This window comes from Narcine bancroftii, chromosome 3 (genome assembly GCF_036971445.1).
Source record: "Narcine bancroftii isolate sNarBan1 chromosome 3, sNarBan1.hap1, whole genome shotgun sequence".
NCBI lineage: Eukaryota > Metazoa > Chordata > Chondrichthyes > Torpediniformes > Narcinidae > Narcine > Narcine bancroftii.
In genome coordinates, this window is record NC_091471.1 from 225,954,030 (window position 1) to 225,974,028 (window position 19,999).

Here is a 19,999-nt window from a genome sequence, read left to right on the forward strand (position 1 = left end):
TGTGTCGTTTTTCTCCATGGCCGCATAGCACGATCACTACATTGTTGACCCCGACAGCTCCGACAGGCAGTTAGGCCCAAAGGTGACGGACCAGACCGAGCCAGCAACCATCAGGCTCCCAATGTTTTGGGTGTCACAGCTACGTGTGTGGTTTGAGCAGGCCAAGACACAGTTCCAGCTTCGACATACGTCGCCGACGATACCTGCTATTTTAACATCCTGAGTGCTCTCGATCAGGACTCAGCGACAAGGGATGTCAATTTTCTATGGCAGCCTCCGGAGCAAGGCAAATATGTGGCCCTCAAAGAGCTACTAACCCGAACATTTGGGCAAGCTAATCGCCCATTTGCTGCATATGGATAGATTGGGGGACAGGGCCCTGTCCTCCTTAATGAGAGAGATGCTCGCTTTGACTGAGCCACAACCCTTGCCTGCTCTTTGAACAGATCTTTCTGGAGCAGCAGCCTGAGGATATTCAATTCTTGCTCATGGACGAGGAGAGACATTTGAACACCCCAGGACAGCTATCCTACTACCACCAGCGGTGGGGTGCGGAGGCCCATCGATGCCACCCACCCTGCGGATTTCCAGGAAGCGCCCTGGCCAACCGTCATTGATAGCTGTGGCGGTTGGGCATGTGATAGCCTCCTCTACATTTGGGAATCCTTGTCGAGCAGGAGTTTCTTGGTCGACACAGTCACCCAGTTAAGCGATCTACCCCGTGCAGGCCCTGACACCTGCAGTGGAGAGCAGGGCCAAATACTGAGGGCAACCAACAGCTCCCGCATTCGAACTTTTGGTACCCGCACCATCCCCCTCTCAGTTTGGCAACAGCCGCTTTACTTGGACCTTCACACTCACGGCAGTGGTGCAACCACCCCTGAAGGCTGACTTCCTTTGAGCCCAATGACTGCATGTCGACCTTAAGTGATGGTGTTTGGTGCATGCCAGAACTTTTCAGACTCTACCTCTGCGGGAAGACAAGCTACCTGCCCTCCCATCTTGACTCCATAATGCTTTCAGACAATGAATTTGCCTGCATCTTGGAGGACTTCCCCTCGATAGTGGTGCCACAGTTCTCCGCTGCTGAGCCAAAACATGGGGTAAGGCACAACATTCTGACTGAGGGCCCCTTGTTCTGTGCCAGGGCACGACAATTCCCTCCCGAAAAGCTCAGCCTAACGAAAGAGGAGTTTAAGAAAATGGAAGAGCTGGTGATTGTGCGGCACTCCGACAGTCCCTGGGCCTCCTCCTTCCACGTGGTGCCAAAAATAGTGGGGGGGTGGTTGAGGCTATGTGGTGACTTCCGCCGCCTCAACGAGGCCACTGTGCTCGATAGATATCCGTGTCCCACATCCAAGATTTCACCTCCAACCTTCACAGGGCACGGGTGTTTTCCAAGGTGGATCTCATCCAGGCGTACCACCAAATCCCAGTTCACCTCTAGGACGTCCCCAAGACTGCGATCATAACCCACTTTGGTTTGTTTGAATTCCTCTGCATGCCCTTCAGTCTAAAAAACACAGCACAAACTTTCCAGCAGCTCATGGACATAATGGGCTGGGACCTCCTATTTGTGTTCGTCTATTTGAATGATATCCTCATGGCTTGCCACACCGCCCACCTTAGACAACTGTGTACCTGTTTGAGTGAGTTCGGGCTGACCATTAACCCTGCAAAGTGCCAATTTGGCCTGGACACTATTGAATTCCTGGGGCACAGAATAAACAGACATGGGGCTACACCCCTCCCTGAAAAGGTCGAGGCAGTCCAGCGCTTCGCCAAGCCATGTACAGTAAAAGGGCTACAGGAATTTGCCGGTATGATAGATTTTTACCACAGGCATCATACGCTCTTTGGCCGACCACCCAAGTAAGCAGACAAAGGCGCGTTTGCTGATTCTGGAGTGGATGGGGGGGGGGGGAGTCGTGTAGCGACCTGTGCGCAGAGACACAGACTGGCCCACAAAATGGCCGATGAACACGGCAACTGTGCAGACCTGGGGGGGGGTAGAACACACTGGCTGTCATCCCAGGTGACCTCTTGCAGGGAAGATGGGGAACAGTGGCAGAAACGCTGGCCAATCTCAGGCTGGTGCTCTGATGACACGTGGCCTGGGGCCCGCATAAGTGCGATGAGAGGTGCAACAAACCACTCTCAACTTCAAGGCTTTGGTGTGTGTGTCGTTCTCCTCCACGCTGGCATAGCGCAAATGCTACAGGGTTATCAAGAAACTCAAAGATAATTAATCTACAAGCTTTGATAGTAATTGAGAAAAGGACCCCAAGGGGAAAGAAAGTTAAGATCCATTGCAGAAGTAGAATACCTAGTACAGACATACCATCACATCCGACAACCACTGAGTGTGAGTGGGAAGGATGGCATCTTTCCATCTTAGTAAAATGGCCCTTCTGGCAATGAGGGAAGCAAATGCCATGACACGGGACTGAGAAGAAGTCAGTATTAAATCCACTAGCCCCACTCACCCCAAATATAGCAATGAAAAGGCTAAGAGTCGTTAATATTAAGAACTAACAATAAGGTGCAAAATACCCCTTCCCACAATGAGAGAATGACAAGTTAAAACAGATGATACAATGCACAGTTACCTTTCTCCGTTATGTATTTTTGCTTCTAAATGAAAACAATCAGTCATCTGATCAGCTTCGAGTCAACAACCGAACAACTGTTAGTCCACGAGGCCATTTTAGTCTCCCTTACAAATAGATGGTCCAGAGCCTCTTGCCATTAGAGTCAATAGTGACCCATGCACTATTATGAGTTCACTAGAGCACTGCGCTCGACCCCTGCATCTGCAGGCTCGTTTGATTAACTTGTAACCCATACATTAACTGCCAACATGAATGCTACCATTGTAAAATGATTTATGGAATCCAGGATATAAATGATATCAAACACTTTTCCTCTTTTTCATTGCCCTTCACTCACCTCTAAATTTTGCATGGGTCTTGAATTCAATGACAAGACGGCCATCGGCTCTTATGTGAATCCGTATTATCTGTAGCTGTGCTGACAACACGCTGTCAGTCTGAATTCCTGGATTAAGAAATATAATGGAAAGTGTTAATGAAAACATTGAAACAAAACCAGCCTTTTCGTGGGGCCTACCAAACCTTGAAGATCTCAGACCAACGGGCGCCTGTTCCACTGGCCGGGGGCTCCCATAAATTTACCAACTGGGCCCCTCACGTAGTCCAATCCTACTATACTGTCTCAAGCCTCCCGGCAAACCCCCAACTTACCTTCCCCTGAGGTGTCCCCTGTTGCTCTGATGTCTGGGGGCGGCCTTATTCAAGCTCGAAGAATTCAGCAGCTGTGATGTCTGTCATAGGGCTGGAGCCCCTGAGATTGTATTGAACTTGGCCTCTCTCTGAGGTCGGGTCTTACAAAGGTGTGCCAGACTCGAGTCCTCCCACAGATCCACAATGAGAGAATGACATAGTTATTCCTAAAGATTCCACCCATTTCCCACCCCCCTCAACCCCCACCATTTTATTCGGGCACCTGCCTTGATGAAGGGCTGAAACTGAAACATTGGTTATGTATTTTTAAGGATATAAATAGGGTGATTAGGACATTTTTACAGAAAGATAAAATGCCAAGTATCTCTTTGGAAAAATGGACTTGAATTAGGGGCTGTACGTCTTACTCATTTTAAGAATTATTATAAAGCATCTCAATTGATATTAATAAATGTACTGTTTAGTTTAGATAATATTCCAGCTTGGGCTTCTATTGAATTTAATGCAATCGGGATATGAATCCCCAGAATTTTATTTATAAATGGAATTCAAAATTGCTATTTGGAAGTAGGGAAATCATCTATTTTGAAACATTTGAGTGAGTTGTGGAACAATAGCAATAATGAAATTGATATTTAATATCTAGGAAAATGCCTCTATGTCAAAATAGGCTTACCGTAAATATTCGTGTATGATGCGAAAAATTTTGTACCGAAATTCGAGCTCAAAGTAGTGGGGGGGGGGGGGTTCATATTAATCACAAGGTTATTACTTTAACAATTTTTTCTGCCAGGTTTAACAATAAGTAAGATTCTCAGGAGCCGCCTACATTGACAGCAGCGTGACTAGTTTGGGCACGGGGGAGGGGGAAGAGATAACAGCGCAACTTGGGCGAACGAGGGAGGAGAGAGACGCCAGTGCAACTCGGGTGGGCGAGGGGGAGAGATGGCAGCGCGACTCGGGTGGGCGAGGGGGGAGAGAGACGTCAGTGCGAATCGGGCGGGCAAGGGGTGAGAGAGATGCCAGCACGAATCTAATCTTGGGTAATTTTCACTTCTACCTCTATTCTCAGTTTTCTTGCTAACCGATTCCTCCCCCTCCCAGTGGTCTTTCCATCTACCCGTCTCTCCCACCTTCTTCTGTCCAATACCTCATCACTCTTGATGCCTCCCAACCTTTCCCCCGCCCACCCTTTTCCCCCTTTGTATACTACTTGATATCTCCCTTTCCTACTTTGGTCTTGCTCAGTAAGGAGTCCCAACCCAAAATGTCGACTGGACATTTCTCTCCATGGATACTGCCTGACCTACTGAGTCTCTCCAGCTTCTTAGGCTGCTCCCTAAAGATTCCAGCATCTCTAGCTCTTGTTGTTAAACAAGTAAAAAACTCCAAACTCCACTCCATCGGGGACATCAAGACCCCCCCCCCCCACCACCCAGACCATGCCCTCTTCATTCTGCGACCATTGGGGAAAAAGGTACAGGAGCCTGAAGATGTGCATTCAGTGGCACAAGGACAGCTTCCTCCGCACAGCCATCAGATTCCTGAATGATCAATGAATCAAAGACACTGCCTCACTTTTCATGCACTATTTAAAAAAAATTTATTGTTGTAAAAGTGGTTTATACGAATGTTTGGACTACGATGTTGTCACAAAACACCAAATTTCGTGACTTGTTCATGACAATAAATTCTAAAGTCTGCCGGGTCCCTAGGCCATAAATGTTGGATACCTTTTACTCCATATGACCTGCTGAGCTTATCCAGCACTCATGTGCTTTACCTGTTCTCCACAGAACGGTGTCATAAAAGAACGAGAACTCCATCTCAGTATGATGTTCCAGTGAAGCCCAGCCTCTTGGTGCTGTCACGTAAATATAAGACACATACAAAGGCACTGAGACAGTCAGGAATGATTGGGCAGAGTCTCGAACCTGCACGATACGGGAACAGAAAGAAATGTGTGAAGAAATCCTTTTATCTGAAACTTCTCACGTGCAATCCATTTTGCCATAAAGCCAGTGCAATCTATTCGACCTAATTCACCACCAAGAAACATTCCGACAAAGTCTTTGCCCTTTTTCACCTCCAAACGCATAAATGTCCACCTCACAGAATAAGTGGCTGTGCATCAACTCAATGGCTACTCGAAAAGAAGAAAATGGATAATTAAGGTAGTCCACATGTAAATAACAGCATTTGGGGGCCAAATTTGAGAAAAGGACTCCTGGCATTGGAGAGGGTTCAGAGATTTACAGGAATAATACCAGAAATGAAAATGTTAATATATGATTGTCAGCTCTTGGACTGTACTCGTTGGGAAGTACAGAAGGATGAGATGGGACTTCATAGAGACATTTCAAATGCTGAAAGGCCTGGACAGAGTAAATGTGGCAAGGATGTTTCCCAAGGTAGGGGATTCTACGACAAGGGCAGAATTTCAGGATGAAAGGGTGTCACTGTAAAACAGAGATGCGGAAACATTTCTGTTTTCAGAGGGTCGTGAGTCTGTGGAACTTGTTGCCACAGGCAGCTGTAGAAGCAAGGTTGTTGGGTGTATTTAAGGCAGAGATTGACAGGTATTTTATTAGTCAGGGCATCAAGGGTTACGGGGAGTGGGGCTGAGTGGGTGGATGGATCAACTCATGATTACAAAGGCGGAAAAGACTCAAGGGGCCTACTTGTTCCTATATTTTGTGGTAAGATTAAGCATCTCATCAACTTTAATTTTCCTTTCAACAATCACCTGAAAGTCAGCTGTCACGGAGCCACCGCAGACGTCAATCAGTTCCGTCATATCATAGAAAGCATCAAATGTCCAGATACAGCTCTTCAGGTTGAGGTGTTTGTACAGTTGGATGGTTTTTGGTTCTCTTACATTTGGGTCAAACTGGAATGGCCGATCGTACCCTGGCCCAAGAGCGATGCTGTCGTAGATGACATCATCAAGAAATCCAGAGTCTGCAAAATATAGCTTGGCATTACTCCCTTTGTTCTTTACATTTGCTCAGCTACTACAGAATTATTCTACCTGTTCAACACCTCAGTAGCAAGACATCTTTTAAATGCACACACAGAAGGCACCAAATGGCACAGGTTCAATATCAATCTGCTACAGGAACTCAAGTGGCATCTGGTGGGGCTAGGGGGGTGGAAAGAGAGCGGAAAAGAACTGTTGACATATCAGGTTGCAACCCTTCTTTGAGACCGATCGCGGGGAGAAAGAGCAGGTCAGAAGGGGCTAGTAGGGGAGTGGTGAACCAGGGAGGGATGAATGGGGAATGGGGAATGAAGGACGGATGGGGAATTAGTTTATAGTCTTCCTGAATTTTAGGGTACAGGCAGCTTTATAAACAGAATACCTGGGAGGTATCTGAACTTACCGATTATTGATGGAATCCAGAGATTGCAAAATCATGGGGGCATTAGCACAAATAGGCTCAAAACGCTGAATATTTTTCTACTATTTTGCAAGAATTGCTACATTTCTTATTTAATACACAGTGACAGCCAGGAAAATAAGGTCAGAGAAAGTGATCTTGTTGTTGACAATTGTTTATTTTAAGACTTGAAGCAGAGCCGGTTTCTATAAATAGTTCTACAACAGAAAGACATGTTGTACGTAAGTGGATCAATGTTCTCAGGGAGGGCAGTGAAGCACTCCAGCATTGTCAAAAGCAAAATAACTAGCTCAACAAACTGGAAATTTTCCAAAGCATGGAACTTGTGCACATAATTCAACAGGGGATTTCTAAAAAGTCAGAGATTCATTAGGTCACCTTTTCCTAATGAAATCATAGCCAGACATCAATAAAATTTGTATGTTTCTTCACTTCACTCTTAATTATTTTTTTTTGTGGACTATCAGGAACTTAGGCACCAAACTATTCCAGTAAGTTTGTTCTTTTCTTGATGCATTGATATACTAGAAAAATGCATATTCATAATATTGGGGGGGGGGGGGCCTGGGGGAATGAAATACATTTTGCAGCTAGTAATTGGATCATGACGAGAATTAATTTCTGAAAGGAAATGCCTCCTACGAATAATAATCAGTTGGCATAAGTTGGCATTTTATAAGCTTCTGCAGATTTTCTTGTTTTGGATTCATGTTGAATTTTCCTCGCCAGAATTATTGCAGAATTGAGGAACGAATTTGTGGGTGGATATGCCAATGTTTGTTCACGCTTGAATTAGGAGTGAAACACAAAAGATTAGAACATTAGCACAGCAAAATATTTAACTATGCCCATGCCGCTCACGTGCTTGGGCTACATGAACACACAGAAGCCAGGAGCGCTGCGGGCGCCGAGTTTCTGTTGATCCGCATTTCCTCAGATTTCTACCTGTAATGGTCTTGAGGTCCTTGAGTGTAACCAGATTGGAGCAGATGTGCTGCTGCCTGTATATGGATTCTGACAAGAGGAAATGGAGGTTGTGCAGGGGCATGGTGGACACAAGAGGCAGCATGCCATCCTGGTGAGGGATTTGCACAGAGATGTGGATTCTGAACAAAACAAATGGAAAAAAAACCTGTCAGCTTGTAAATAACATTGCATAAAATTATTTTCATTATTGCAATGGAGGCAGTAAGTCATTGTGATGGATTATTTGCATTATACAACCCCTTCCTTTATTTCCATTCTTCGATCCACAGGGTAAACTGCATTGTGGACCTACCTGCCTCCCGCTTTGTGGATTTTCTAGTACTTTTTTTCACTTAGTATTTTTTTTTAACTTATACTTAAATCGATTAAAATTGACGAATAAACTATGGAAAATATTTTATTGGCTCCCTTCCCTGTGAAGCACTCCAGTTTAGTTGATTTCTTTAATACTTTTTTTCCTACTGACTACATAGAAAACAAAGATTGATTTCAGTCCGTGACCCACCTCCCCACACCCTCCACCCCGTAAATGTGCTGTGACCACCCCCCATCTCCCCCAACCACCCCCGGTGGGTAGTCATCCAGCCCCCTCAAGGCACTGATATCAGAATCAGAACTTACTGTCATAAGCGAGTCACGAAATACGTTGGCTTGCAGCAGCGTCACTGCGTAAACATTTATATAAATCACAAAATGAAATAAAAATGGTGCAGGAAAAGGAAAAGACAAAGTAAGGTGGTGTCTATGGGTTATTGTTCATTCAGGAATCTGATGGCAGAGGGGAAAATTCTGTCCTTGTACTGCTGGGTGCTCGTCTTCAGGCTCCTGTACCTTTATCCCAATGGTAGCAACCTAGGTGGTGGGGATCCTTGAGAACAGAGGCTGCTTTTTTAAGATACCACATCTTGTAGGTGTCCTCAGTGGAGCGAAGTCTAGTCCCTGTGATGTTGCAGGCCAAGTTAGCAACCCTCTGGAGTCTTTTTCTTGTCCTGAATATAAGCACTTCCATACCAGTGATGCAATCAGCCAGAATGCTCTCCAGAAATTTTTGAGAGTCTTCTGGACATACGAAATCTCTTCAAACTCCTTAAAAAAAAGTACAGTCGCTGGCGAGCCTTCCTTGTGGTTGCATTGACATAGAGGCTCCAGGACAGATCCTCTGAGATGTTGACACCCAGGAATTTGAAGTTTTCGACCCTCTTCACTGCTGGCCCCTCAATGAAGACTGTTCTCCTGACTTCCTCCTGAAGTCCACAATCATCTCATTGGTTTTGCTAACGTTAAGTGCAAGGTGACTTTGTGTTTGCTGTGGAACAATTGTGACAGTAGGTGGATTGCACTGGGTCCAGTCCTTTACTTAGATACGTGTGAATGAGTGCTACTGGGCAGTCGTCATTGACGCTACTCTTCTTAGGGACCGGGATGATTGATGCCCTTTTGAAGCAGGTGGGAACCTCTGACTGCAGCAATTGGAAACTGAAAATGCCTGTGTACACTCTGGCTAGCTGGCTGGCCCAGATTTTCAGTACCCTTCCAGTTATACAATCAGAGCCTGACGCCTTGCCAGGGTTCACCATAATGAATGATATTCTGATGTTGGCCTTAGAAGCAGATATCACAGGGTCATCAGCCTTTGCAAAGATTCTAGGAGGCACTGTTGTGTTCTCCTTCTCAAGGCGGGCATAGGTGTTCAGCTCAATAGGTAATGAAGCTTCATAGCCATCTATCATGTTCGCCCTCACTTTGTAAGCTGTAATGGCCTGCACTCCCTGCCATAGCTGTCTCTGACTTTAGCTTCCTCCAGAATTGCTTCTTTGTTGCTGAGTTAGCCTTCCGCAGTCATAACTGGACTTCTTGTCAAGATCTGGATCACCGGCCTTAAAAGCCCTTGATCTCGCCTTCATCAGGTTGTGAATCTTCTGATTCATCCAAGGCTTCTGGTTGGGGAACTCTCAGTATGTGCACGTGGGCACTTACTCGCCACGCAGGTCTTGATAAAGTCGGTGACACCTGTTGCATATTCATTCAGGTAAAAAAATGAGCCCTTGAATGTGTTCCAGTCCACCGATTCAAAGCAGTCCTGCAGACGCTCTTCCGCCTCCCTCGGCCATGCCTTCACCACTGGTGCTGTGGTCCTCAGTCTCTGCTTGTACGCCGGGAGTAGAAGTACAGCCAGGTGATCAGACTTGCCAGAGTGCAGTCGTGGTATGGCTCGGTATGTGTTCTTCATGGTGGAGCAGCAGCGGTCAAAAGTGTTGGCTCCTCAGGTCGTGCAGGTGACCTGCTGTTGGTAGCTTGATAGAGACTTCGTCAGATTGGCCTGGTTGAAGTCATCTACAATAATTGGGAAGGCAAAAGGCTGCACTGTCTCATGGTGCTAATGACAGTGCTCAGCCCCTCGAGTGCCTGCCTGACGTTAGCCTGAAGCAGACTGTACACTGTGACCAGGATGATGGTGAACTCCCTCGGCAAATAAAATGCACGGCACTTGTTTGCCACATGTTCCAGGTCAGGGGAGCTGGACTGGGGCATAACCGTCACGTTTGTGCACCACGATAATGACACAAGCGCCACCTTCCCTGGTTTTTCCTGACGCCGGTATCCAGTCAGTGCGGTGGAGGGTGTAGCCTCGGGCTGTAGCGCTGTGTCTGGAATGCCCTGGCTTAGCCACGTTTCTGTGAAGCACATCCCTGTTGTCCATCTGATGCTGTAATCTGGCTCTGACTTCATCGAACTTCTTTTCCAAGGACTGTATGTCAGCCAGATGGATGATAGGGAGTGGAGGCCTCAGGGCCCAGCGTCTTAGTTTAACCTGCAGCCCTCCCCTCAGCATGCTCGCGGTCGCTAAATCCACTTAAATAATCCGTAATCTCATAGCAATGGTTGTCTGACTAGAGAAAAAAACTTAAGACTGAAATGAATCTTAACTTTGTTTCTTTATGGGGTTCATTTCTCAATTACTTCCAAAATTTGTAAGATTAATTCATTTCTGGTTTTCGATCCTAAAGTTTGTCTTTCTTTTTTCTTATTATTAGTGGGTGACAGTGTGTGTTGGTCAGTAGCCTCCGAAGGGAGGGGATTGATAATTTGATCATTAGTGTGGTGCTTTTCTTTTTACTTATCTTTTAATGTAACATAGGTTTCAGTACTATTTGTATTTCTATATAGATTTGTTAATACTTTATTTTATTGTCATGTTCCTATGTTACATTTATTTGATAGAGCCAATAAAAATATTGAAAAAGCAATTATCTTTCAGAAATATTAGTAAATCTACCTGTAAATTACTAATGACCACCAGTCATTTGAAGATTACTAGCCATCAACTGGAACTCTGTCATGAGAAGTGATGACCAGTGTTATATGAACGCGCATGTCTGCGTGATGTCATGTTAAGTTTTACATCGCCTTTCGGTGGGCATCATTTTGGAATAAACGAAGTGACTGCAGTCCGTCTATGTTAAAGCTTTAATAAAGAGTGATACAAGACAGAACTGGTGACGAGGTTTAAAACGGACAAGTCTACATTCTGGACGATGGGATTTTGCAAAAAGAAGACATCGCCGAGCAGTAGCTGGATGATGGCACATGTTCGTCAGCATTAACAATTCGCGATGAAGATAATGAACAGGTAAAAGTGAACTGCTCTTGGTGAGGGGATTTACCTTGTGAGTGAATATTAAGGAGTGAAAATGGCAGAAATATGTTTTGGTGAATATAAAGAGAGTGATTATGTCAATAGGCTTGACATGTATTGACTGTATTGCCCATGATATAAAAGGTACTACACTTGCAACAAGAAACAGATGTTATTTTTGAGTGGGGAGGGGAGTAGAACTGATGGTCTTATCAAGACTCTATTGGTACCTGCAAAACCATATATCAAGAGTTATGAGACTTGTTCAGAGACCATCTGTCCCCAAACTCCATAGTAATGGCAGAGAGACACAACTTCTATACCAGAAAGCAGAAGACTGATGAAACCGTGAGCCAATCATTTAACTAAATTGCTTAAGTTGTCAGAGACATATGTATTTGGTAGATTTTTGGACGAGGTCTTGAGAGATATGTTATTAGTCAGCTTGGGTGACCACCATGCCCAACAATGCTTGTTGAGTACAAAAAATGTGGACATTAAGTATGCCCACAAGACAGCATTGGGCGTCAAAATGGCCGATTGTACATGGGGATTACACAGTGAAGAAAATAGACCAACGAGAATGTTTCTGCTTTGGGAGAAGTAACCACAGCCCTGACGACTGTTATTACAGGAAGATTCATGTGACAATCTTGGGACACATCAAGTCCAAGTGTCGAAGTCAGAACACAAGACAGAAAGAAAATAGAGTAAGAGGCATACAGGAGGAAGAAAACAATCTTCCAAAGTTAAAAACACCATTGAAAATGATGAAAGTTCTGGCAGTGAGTCAGAGTACGAAAGTGTCTCCAATGACGACAGTGCATTGGCATGAAGGTACATCCATAGCACTATGGATCATAGGTCAGAAATTCTTGTTCGGATATAAGATATCAAACCTGTCCAGACGGAACTTGACACAGGCGCCGCTGTGTCACTAATGCCAAAAGATCTGAAGAACAAATTGCAGCTCAAACTCAAAATGGGACAGTCCGACATTTTGTGAAAGACTGCCACAGGAGAGAAGGTTAGAGTGCTAGGAAAATGTGGAGCTGACATCGATTATGATGGACAGACAGAGAAAGGACCCACCTTGTTTGGAAGGGATTGGTCGTCGTACATCCAACTTGATTTGAAGGCAATTGGTGTGGTGAGGAAGATACAGACTGTTGATGATAAAAGCTCACAGCTGAAACAGGTAATTCAGAAGTACCACACAGTATTTGGGAAGAACCTGGGTAAAATTCAGGGAGTCCAGGCCAAATTACAGTTGAAACCAGATGCCGAACCCAAGTTCTTTAAGCCAAGGATAGTACCTTTTGCTAACAAGAAGAGAATTGAGACAGAACTCAACAGATTAGAAGGAGACGGAATAATCGAGAACCTTCGGTACAGTGACTGGACAGCTCCTATTGCACCCAGGGGTGACATTCAAATTTGTGGTGACTACACGGTGACAATTTACCAAGCCCTGCAAGTCCCTGGACATCCAATTCCGAGACCAGAGGAATTATTTCAAGCTCTGAATGATGGGAAAAAATTCATGAAATTGGACATCACAAGATTATCAGCAAGTCAAATTGGATCCTGAATCGAAAAAGTATGTTGCCCTCAACACTCATCTGGGGTTGTTCACTGATACCGGGATGCTGTATGGAATATCTTCGGCCCCAGCGATATTTCAAGCTGTTATGGATAAATTACTGCATGGATTGGATGTTACCTAGATGACATCATCATTTCGAGTCGGGACGACGCAGAGTATCTAGCAAATCTGTAAAAGGTCCTATCCAGGTTAGAACAAGCTAAAGTCTAACTCCATCAAGACAAGTTCGTGTTTATGGTACCCTCAGTGACATATTTGGGATTTAAGATTGATCGTGAAGGAATCAGGATGGATACAGCTGGCACCAAAGCTGTTTGCAGTGCACCCGGTCCATCAAATCGAACCGAGTTGCAATCGTTCTTAGGCTTGGTTAACTGTTACAACAAGCGCATCATCAACATGTCAACTCTGTGCCACCCGCTCAACAAACTGCTTAGACGAGACCAGAAATGGTGTTGGAATGCTGAGACCGACCAAGGTTTTAATCGCTTGAAGAAACTGCTGACCTCAAGGGACAATGCTCTCATTCACTACGACCCCGACAAGGAAGTGACCCTGGCTGTTGGTGCTTCACCTTTTGGGGAGGCATTGTCACAAATCACAGAAAAGGGAGAATAACCAGTTGCATATGCTTCCCGCTCTTCGACGACCCGAGAACAAAACTAAGCGCATCTGGAGAAAGAAGGATTGGCCATAATTTTTGTTCTCGAGTGATTTCATCAATACCTACAAGGTAGGAAATTCACCTTAGTAAACCACCGAGTTTGATCTTTGGCCCAAAGAAAGGCCATTCCTGCGTTAGCAGCTGCAAGATTTCAACGATAGGTGATGGAGCTTGCTGGGTATGATTATGACTTAAAGCGTCGTCCTGCAGACAAGAATGGCCGTGCTGATGCATTATCGCGCTTACCTCTGCCTGTAACAGAACCGTCAGAAGGGAACATTAATTGGACGGCAGAAGCAACAGCTATCAACCAGGAACAACTTCACCACTTGCCCATTATAGCTAAGGTGGTCAGCAAAGAAATAAGAAAAGAGGCCACACTATCCAAGATTTGGTACTTCACCTTGAATGGTTTGCCCGAGGTCGACAGTATTACCCCCGACTTGAAAGCTTTCGACAATCGTCAGAACAAAATCTTAATCGAAGAGGGTTGCCTGTTGTGGGGGACAAGAGCTATCACCCCCAAGAAATGGCAAGAGGCCTTTCTATAGGAGCTCTACACCAATCATCCAGGAATGGTCTGGATGAAGGTTCTGGCACGCATGTGCGTCCGGTAGCCATTGATTGACATGGACAGTGAACAGATGGTTCGGAGATGTCGCATCCACCGAGAAATGCAACCGAAAGCACCAGAAGCCGAAGCTAACCCATGGGAATGGCCGTCCCAGCCATGGCGCCAAATTCATATTCATTTCGCTGGCCCATTTACGGGTGAAAACTCTTTGATTATTGTTGATGCACACTCCAAATGGCCTATTGTGTGGCAAATGCAATCAACAGCAGCTGAAAAGACTAGGACATGTGTTTGCAGACTATGGTTTAGCCACAGAACTGTTTTTTGACAATGGACCTCACCTTGTTTCAGACGCCTTTAAGCAGCTCCTGAGAAACAACAATACGCAACACATATTATCTGCACCATCTGAGTACGAATGGGGAAGCTGAGCACTTCGTTCAGCTCTTTATATGCACAATGAGTTCATCAAAACCATCATGGAACCACAAGATTACAGAAATTTTGTTATCCTACAGAACACCACACTCAACTACAAAACGCACAGCTGCAGAACTGATGTTAGGACACAACCTGAGAATCTGACTCGTTGCCCCCAAACATCGGACTTCATATTCAACTGTCAGCATCCTTGAGTACGTCAACAAGATCTCAAGAAACTAAGTCCTTGTTCATATTCCATGTTAGTTGGTGACATGATATGGAAACGATGCATTGACCAGTTTAAGGGCAATCGAGGACCCCATTTCAGTGCCAATTTCCATTGATTTCCCCCCAACATTTCTCCTTTGGCACAAACTGGCCCTAATCCCTCCGGGATAACCCCATTATCTGTTGCTGACACACAATCATCGGTGTCTGCCCGGAGGCAAGATTTTTGGATAGACGGTGGTGGGGTAAGCCAGCGATAAGATGTTTTCTGCTCGAGAAAAGTCACAAGTTTGTGCTCCTGTTCCGTGTTCTTCATCCCCGCGGATCCAAAAGAGAAAAGTGTATTTCAAAGATAGTGACGTAAAGTCTTTGTTTGTGGAAAGTTATAGCAAGCAAGAGAATATAATAGCAGCAATGAAAGTGAGTGCACATTTTATAGCAGGCATGTGAAGGTTGCTCTAGATCCAATTGTTACTGAAATATTTGACTTGAGAAAAATTGTCACTGGCCCATTTCCTTTGGAGTTACATAATGAGTCAATTAGGTACGATTAAAACAATGGTTTTCATACTCTTTCTTTCCACCCACATATCACCTTAAGCAATCCCTTACTAATCACAGAACACCGAAGGCACAGGGAATACTTAAAGTGGAATGTGTGTGGAAAGAAAAAGGTTGAGAACCACTGATCTAGATCAAATAGTGACCTTCAGACAACAGTCAGAGAGTCTCCAGAACACCCAGCATTCTTAAATCTTCCAATTATGCTAATAATTGATGAATGGTCCCCACATCTGATCAAATTGAAACTTACTATCTTTAATCTTGTATCTAATTGTCTCCAAGTTTAAATTGGACACAACTTCTGAGACCTTTTCTCCTTGGAGAGAAGGGGGCTGAGTCAGGGCTTTATAGAAGTTCATATGCATAAGATAAATAGTCAGAATCTTCACCCAGGGAGGAGAATCTTAAACTAGAAGGCAAAGATTTGAGCGGAATCTTTTTCACTCCATGGGAAGTGGGTATGTGGCACAGATTGTTTGAGGAAGTAGCTAGCTAGGTACAATTGTCGCATTTAAAAGACATTTAGATAGGTACATTGATATGGAAGGTTGATAGGGTTACAGGCTGTACACTGGCAAATGGGATGATCTTAGAGATCATCATCTTGGAGAAGCTGAGTGTGTAAATAAAGGGCAAAATAGGGCATGGTCCCTCTGAAGATCTCTTGGGTTAGACTCTTCTTTCAAAGGCAATGTTATTGGGTTCTGTATTGTCCCAATCCCACCAAGCATTCAGTCAAGGCCATTGCAACCCTTCCAGGAACAGAGTACTGCCAGCAGTTACCACCACAGAGTCACCCATTGCACAAAAAAAAATGCTGGACCAATCTTCCTTGTTAATTGTAACGTACCGTGGACTTTGGAGGCCCTGATGTTGTTCTGAGCTGTTCTGTTCAGTTCTGACGCTGACCCCAGCTTTAGGTAGCAAGATATTCAACAAACTGGTGTGATATGCTTCTGGTTCTACTGAGACCATTCACAACCAGCATGTTCTGGAGGTATGTCCATCAATCAATGTCAGTGCAGGTGTAACTACGTGGTGCACAACTCACGAAGTTAATCCAGTCCACGCAAGGGTGTGGGTGGGTCCAGAAATGGCCAGTTTTGTGATGGACATGATTTCACCTGAAATGATCACTAATATCATTCTCCACAAACATTTCTGTTCACATTTCTGCAACCTACCATCAGTATGTCCTTATTTGTACAAATCTGGAGCTTGCGATCATAATACAGTAAAATCCCCATTATCCAGAATTCAAGCAACTGGCAAAGAAAATTACGGAAAATAAACAGGTAAAAAAATACTCATTTAAAATCGGCACCCCCGAGAGCTTAGTTCGCCAGTCACACAACACATAATCTCAAGCAACCAGAAAATTATCTTATCCAGCATCTACCAATCCCCAAAGGGCTTAACTGTGAGCATTCTGTTTTCTTTACCATACCTGTTGGGATGTTCCTTGTGATTGACATCCAAGTACTTCAAGGTTGCTATGAAGGATTGGGCCTGGAATCCCCTTGCTGTCCCTGCCACTACAGGTGTGTGGCATATCGAACTATCCGTCCCTATGGTGACGATATTGCTTCTTAGCGGCGTTCCAACATGGCCAGCCCTGTCCACCACTTTAGCCACGCAACGGACGTGAAAACGACGGCTGAAATATATACTATCAAGGACCTATAGCAAGGGAATGAAAGAAAGAGTCATTTGGTTGTCTGGAAAGCAAAAAATTGCAGATGCTGGCAAAAGAAAAAAGCATTAGAAATGCTAAAATGTGGACTCCTCATTTGAAATGTATGGGGTTAGATATAGCTCATTAATAGTTTGTTTTGCGATTGTTTTCTTTATGATTCTTTTTATTATTGCTGTTAAGGATATAAAATACTCACCACAGCAGTATTGAAAGTTTTTTTTTGGCTCCTTAGATATATAAAGATTTGTGTATGGGGATTATGGGAGAGAATGTGGGGGTGGGAGGGTTAAAATGTATCAGTAGTATTTCAGTGTAGTTTTTGTAATTTTTTTGTAGGCATTATTAAAAAATAAAGTTTAAAAAAAAAGAGAAATACTCAGCAAGTCAAGCAGAAACTGAGGAGATGGAGATGCAATTTTATGTTTCAGGTTGATAACACTGGGCAATTTTGCTTCCTGAACACTTTTGGGTGTATTTTATGGATTTTGGACTGCTGATCACGAAAAGCTTCTTAAACATTTCCCATCGTGTACTGTTCTTTCGATATAACCTATTTTTTTGATTTCAAGCATACAAAACCATGAAGGGCAACATGAAAGTTCACTTCCTGCATTCGCACATGGACGTCTCCCCCAGCCCATCTTGGTGCAGCCAGTGACGAATATGGTGAAAGGTTTCGCCAGGACATTGAGGCCATGGGGAAATGGTATCAGGGCAACTGGAATCCATCAATGCTGGCCAACTCTTGTTGGACACTGACACGAGAGGCATCAGATGCTGAGTACCAACAAAAACCAACAGCAAAACATTGTTGGGTCAGTTGAACTAATACAATGTGTCAGCATCATTATGCTAAATTCAATAAAAGTTCATTTAATGTTTCTCCAACTTCCCACCTGGTACAGCAAATATGAAATTATCTTTGTGTTGTCCATCATAATCCCCAATTTCTTTTCAGGACGGGACCCTTTTGAAGAAAAAAATTGTTGTCCAGCGCGATCATGCTCTGGAACGGACTTTTGATGAAAGGGCCCTGCACTCGGCCCCAGCACCTGCGGACTTTTCTCTCCTCCGAGACTACTTGCCCTGCTGACACTTCCAGCAATTTCTGTTTATATTTCAGTATCCTAGAAAGTTTAGTTACAAATACTTTTTGACACAAAGGGCAAAATCCTAGCATAGATGTATTTGGGCAAGAATTTAATTTGCAGTTTCTATGCTCCTGTATCGGGGACACACAATAGCTTCTGGAACACCCCAAACTAATTTAATTTCAGTGTAATTACAATGATCAGTGCACAGTTCCTCTTGCAAAGAAACACCAGAATAACACTCGGCCAAGAGGGAAGCTGGTTTGTGTAATCAATCCAAATTTTCTTTTTAACTGATCTATCGAGTACTCCGGTAATTGATTCACAGGAAGGCCAGGTGCCCCAACTACAGTTGGGCAGACTTAGATTTAAAATAAAATGAATTTTATCATTATTGATAGACATTTGATAACTATTAATTTTAATTTTAACAATTTAACAATCACCATGAGAAATGAAAATCACCCCGCAAAATACTTTCAAAATCTGTTTACAGACTAAAAATCGTTTTGAATTTGCTTCATTTCTAAAGAAAATTGAATAAATTCAGGTATAGCATCCAGGAAACAAAAGACGAGTTTTCCCCTCCTCCCATTCAAGCGAGTTTTATGCTCCACATCAATCAGGTATGATTGGGTGCATTCTACAGATGTTGTTCTGATGGTGCCTTTTAATGCCTGGGGCCAGGCTGGTCAAAGACTATTTGATAATTTGTCCCTGTGCAGTACTTATAGACCAGCTTTATCCATATTATACACCCGTTCAACTATCTTTCAGCTTTAATTAACATTGCATTAATTATCTTTGATGACAAGCTTTCCTACCTACCTACTCATTGGGTAAAGTCTACTTTCTGACTTTGCTAAAAGCAGTGGTTCTCAATCTTTTTCTTTCCACTCACATCCCACTTTAAGTAATCCCTATGCCATCGGTGCTCTGTGATTGGTAATGCATGGCATAAGGTGGTATGTGGGTGGAAAGAACAAGTTTGAACATCATTTTAATCATACCTCATCGACTCGTGATGTGCACAGTTTCATAACTCCAAAGGAAATGGGCCAATGACAATTTTTCTCAAGCAAAATATTTCAGTAACAACTGGGTCTAGAGCCAAGGTTCTCAACCTTAGAAATTGAATCACTTCTGCACAAAAGAGTCAATCAACAGGTTAAATTCCCTTCACAGTGCGTACAGCGTTTGACAGAATTTCCACTCGTTTTGTCTTTCTCATTGGATTATTGAGGTTATAGCACCACCTGTAGGGGAAATTAGATCAGGTAGTTAATGTCGTCTCGAAACCAGGGATGGCCAACCCACGGCTCTTTGACATGTAATGTGCGGCTCACAGAAATAGGTTGGCTGGAGGAGACACCGGTGCTCCTGATGCCACCCCGGGACACTCTGAATCTCTGCAACCAGACCAGGGGTTCCTATGATGGTCACAGCCTGGGCTACATGACAAAGAGAGGGAAGAGGGAGTGGTCGGCCCCTTGCAGAGGAATCCCAGAGTCGGGATCTCCATGCTTGGGCATGGCCACAGGAGAGTGTCACCAACATGGGGTGTGCAGTCAGAGGGTCAGGCAAAGCTGAAGGTCCTATGCAGGGAGTGGTCGGGAAGCTGGGCTAAAACAGGAGTACTCCAATGGCCTGCCCCAGGGGCACGCCATCGGGGGGTGGGGGGGGGGAAGCAAGATTACGGAGATGGGGAGGAGAGGCCGGAAAGGTTCCCCAATGAGGACCCCATCCAGGCACCAAGAAAGAACAGAGCTGGAGCTGGCAGCAGCAGTGAGGGTCCTTTCAGTGGCCAAGGCCAAGCCCTGGCCCCCAACAGATGGAGAGTCAGACTCTCCAGGCAGCACGGAGGT

At 44.4% G+C, this 19,999-nt stretch overlaps 1 protein-coding gene across 1 annotated transcript in view; it reads right to left on the bottom strand.

Annotated features, from left to right (window-relative positions):
- The window catches only part of fras1 (Fraser extracellular matrix complex subunit 1), a 642,015-nt gene that overhangs the window by 26,211 nt on the left and 595,805 nt on the right, over positions 1 to 19,999 (bottom strand). Inside the window, exons 60-64 of the mRNA XM_069926766.1 lie at positions 16,795 to 17,027; positions 7,610 to 7,770; positions 6,010 to 6,224; positions 5,047 to 5,197; positions 2,950 to 3,057 (exon numbers count right to left, since the gene is read on the bottom strand). Of these exons, the coding sequence (XP_069782867.1) occupies positions 2,950 to 3,057; positions 5,047 to 5,197; positions 6,010 to 6,224; positions 7,610 to 7,770; positions 16,795 to 17,027 (868 nt within the window). The remainder of the gene's footprint in view (positions 1 to 2,949; positions 3,058 to 5,046; positions 5,198 to 6,009; positions 6,225 to 7,609; positions 7,771 to 16,794; positions 17,028 to 19,999) is intronic.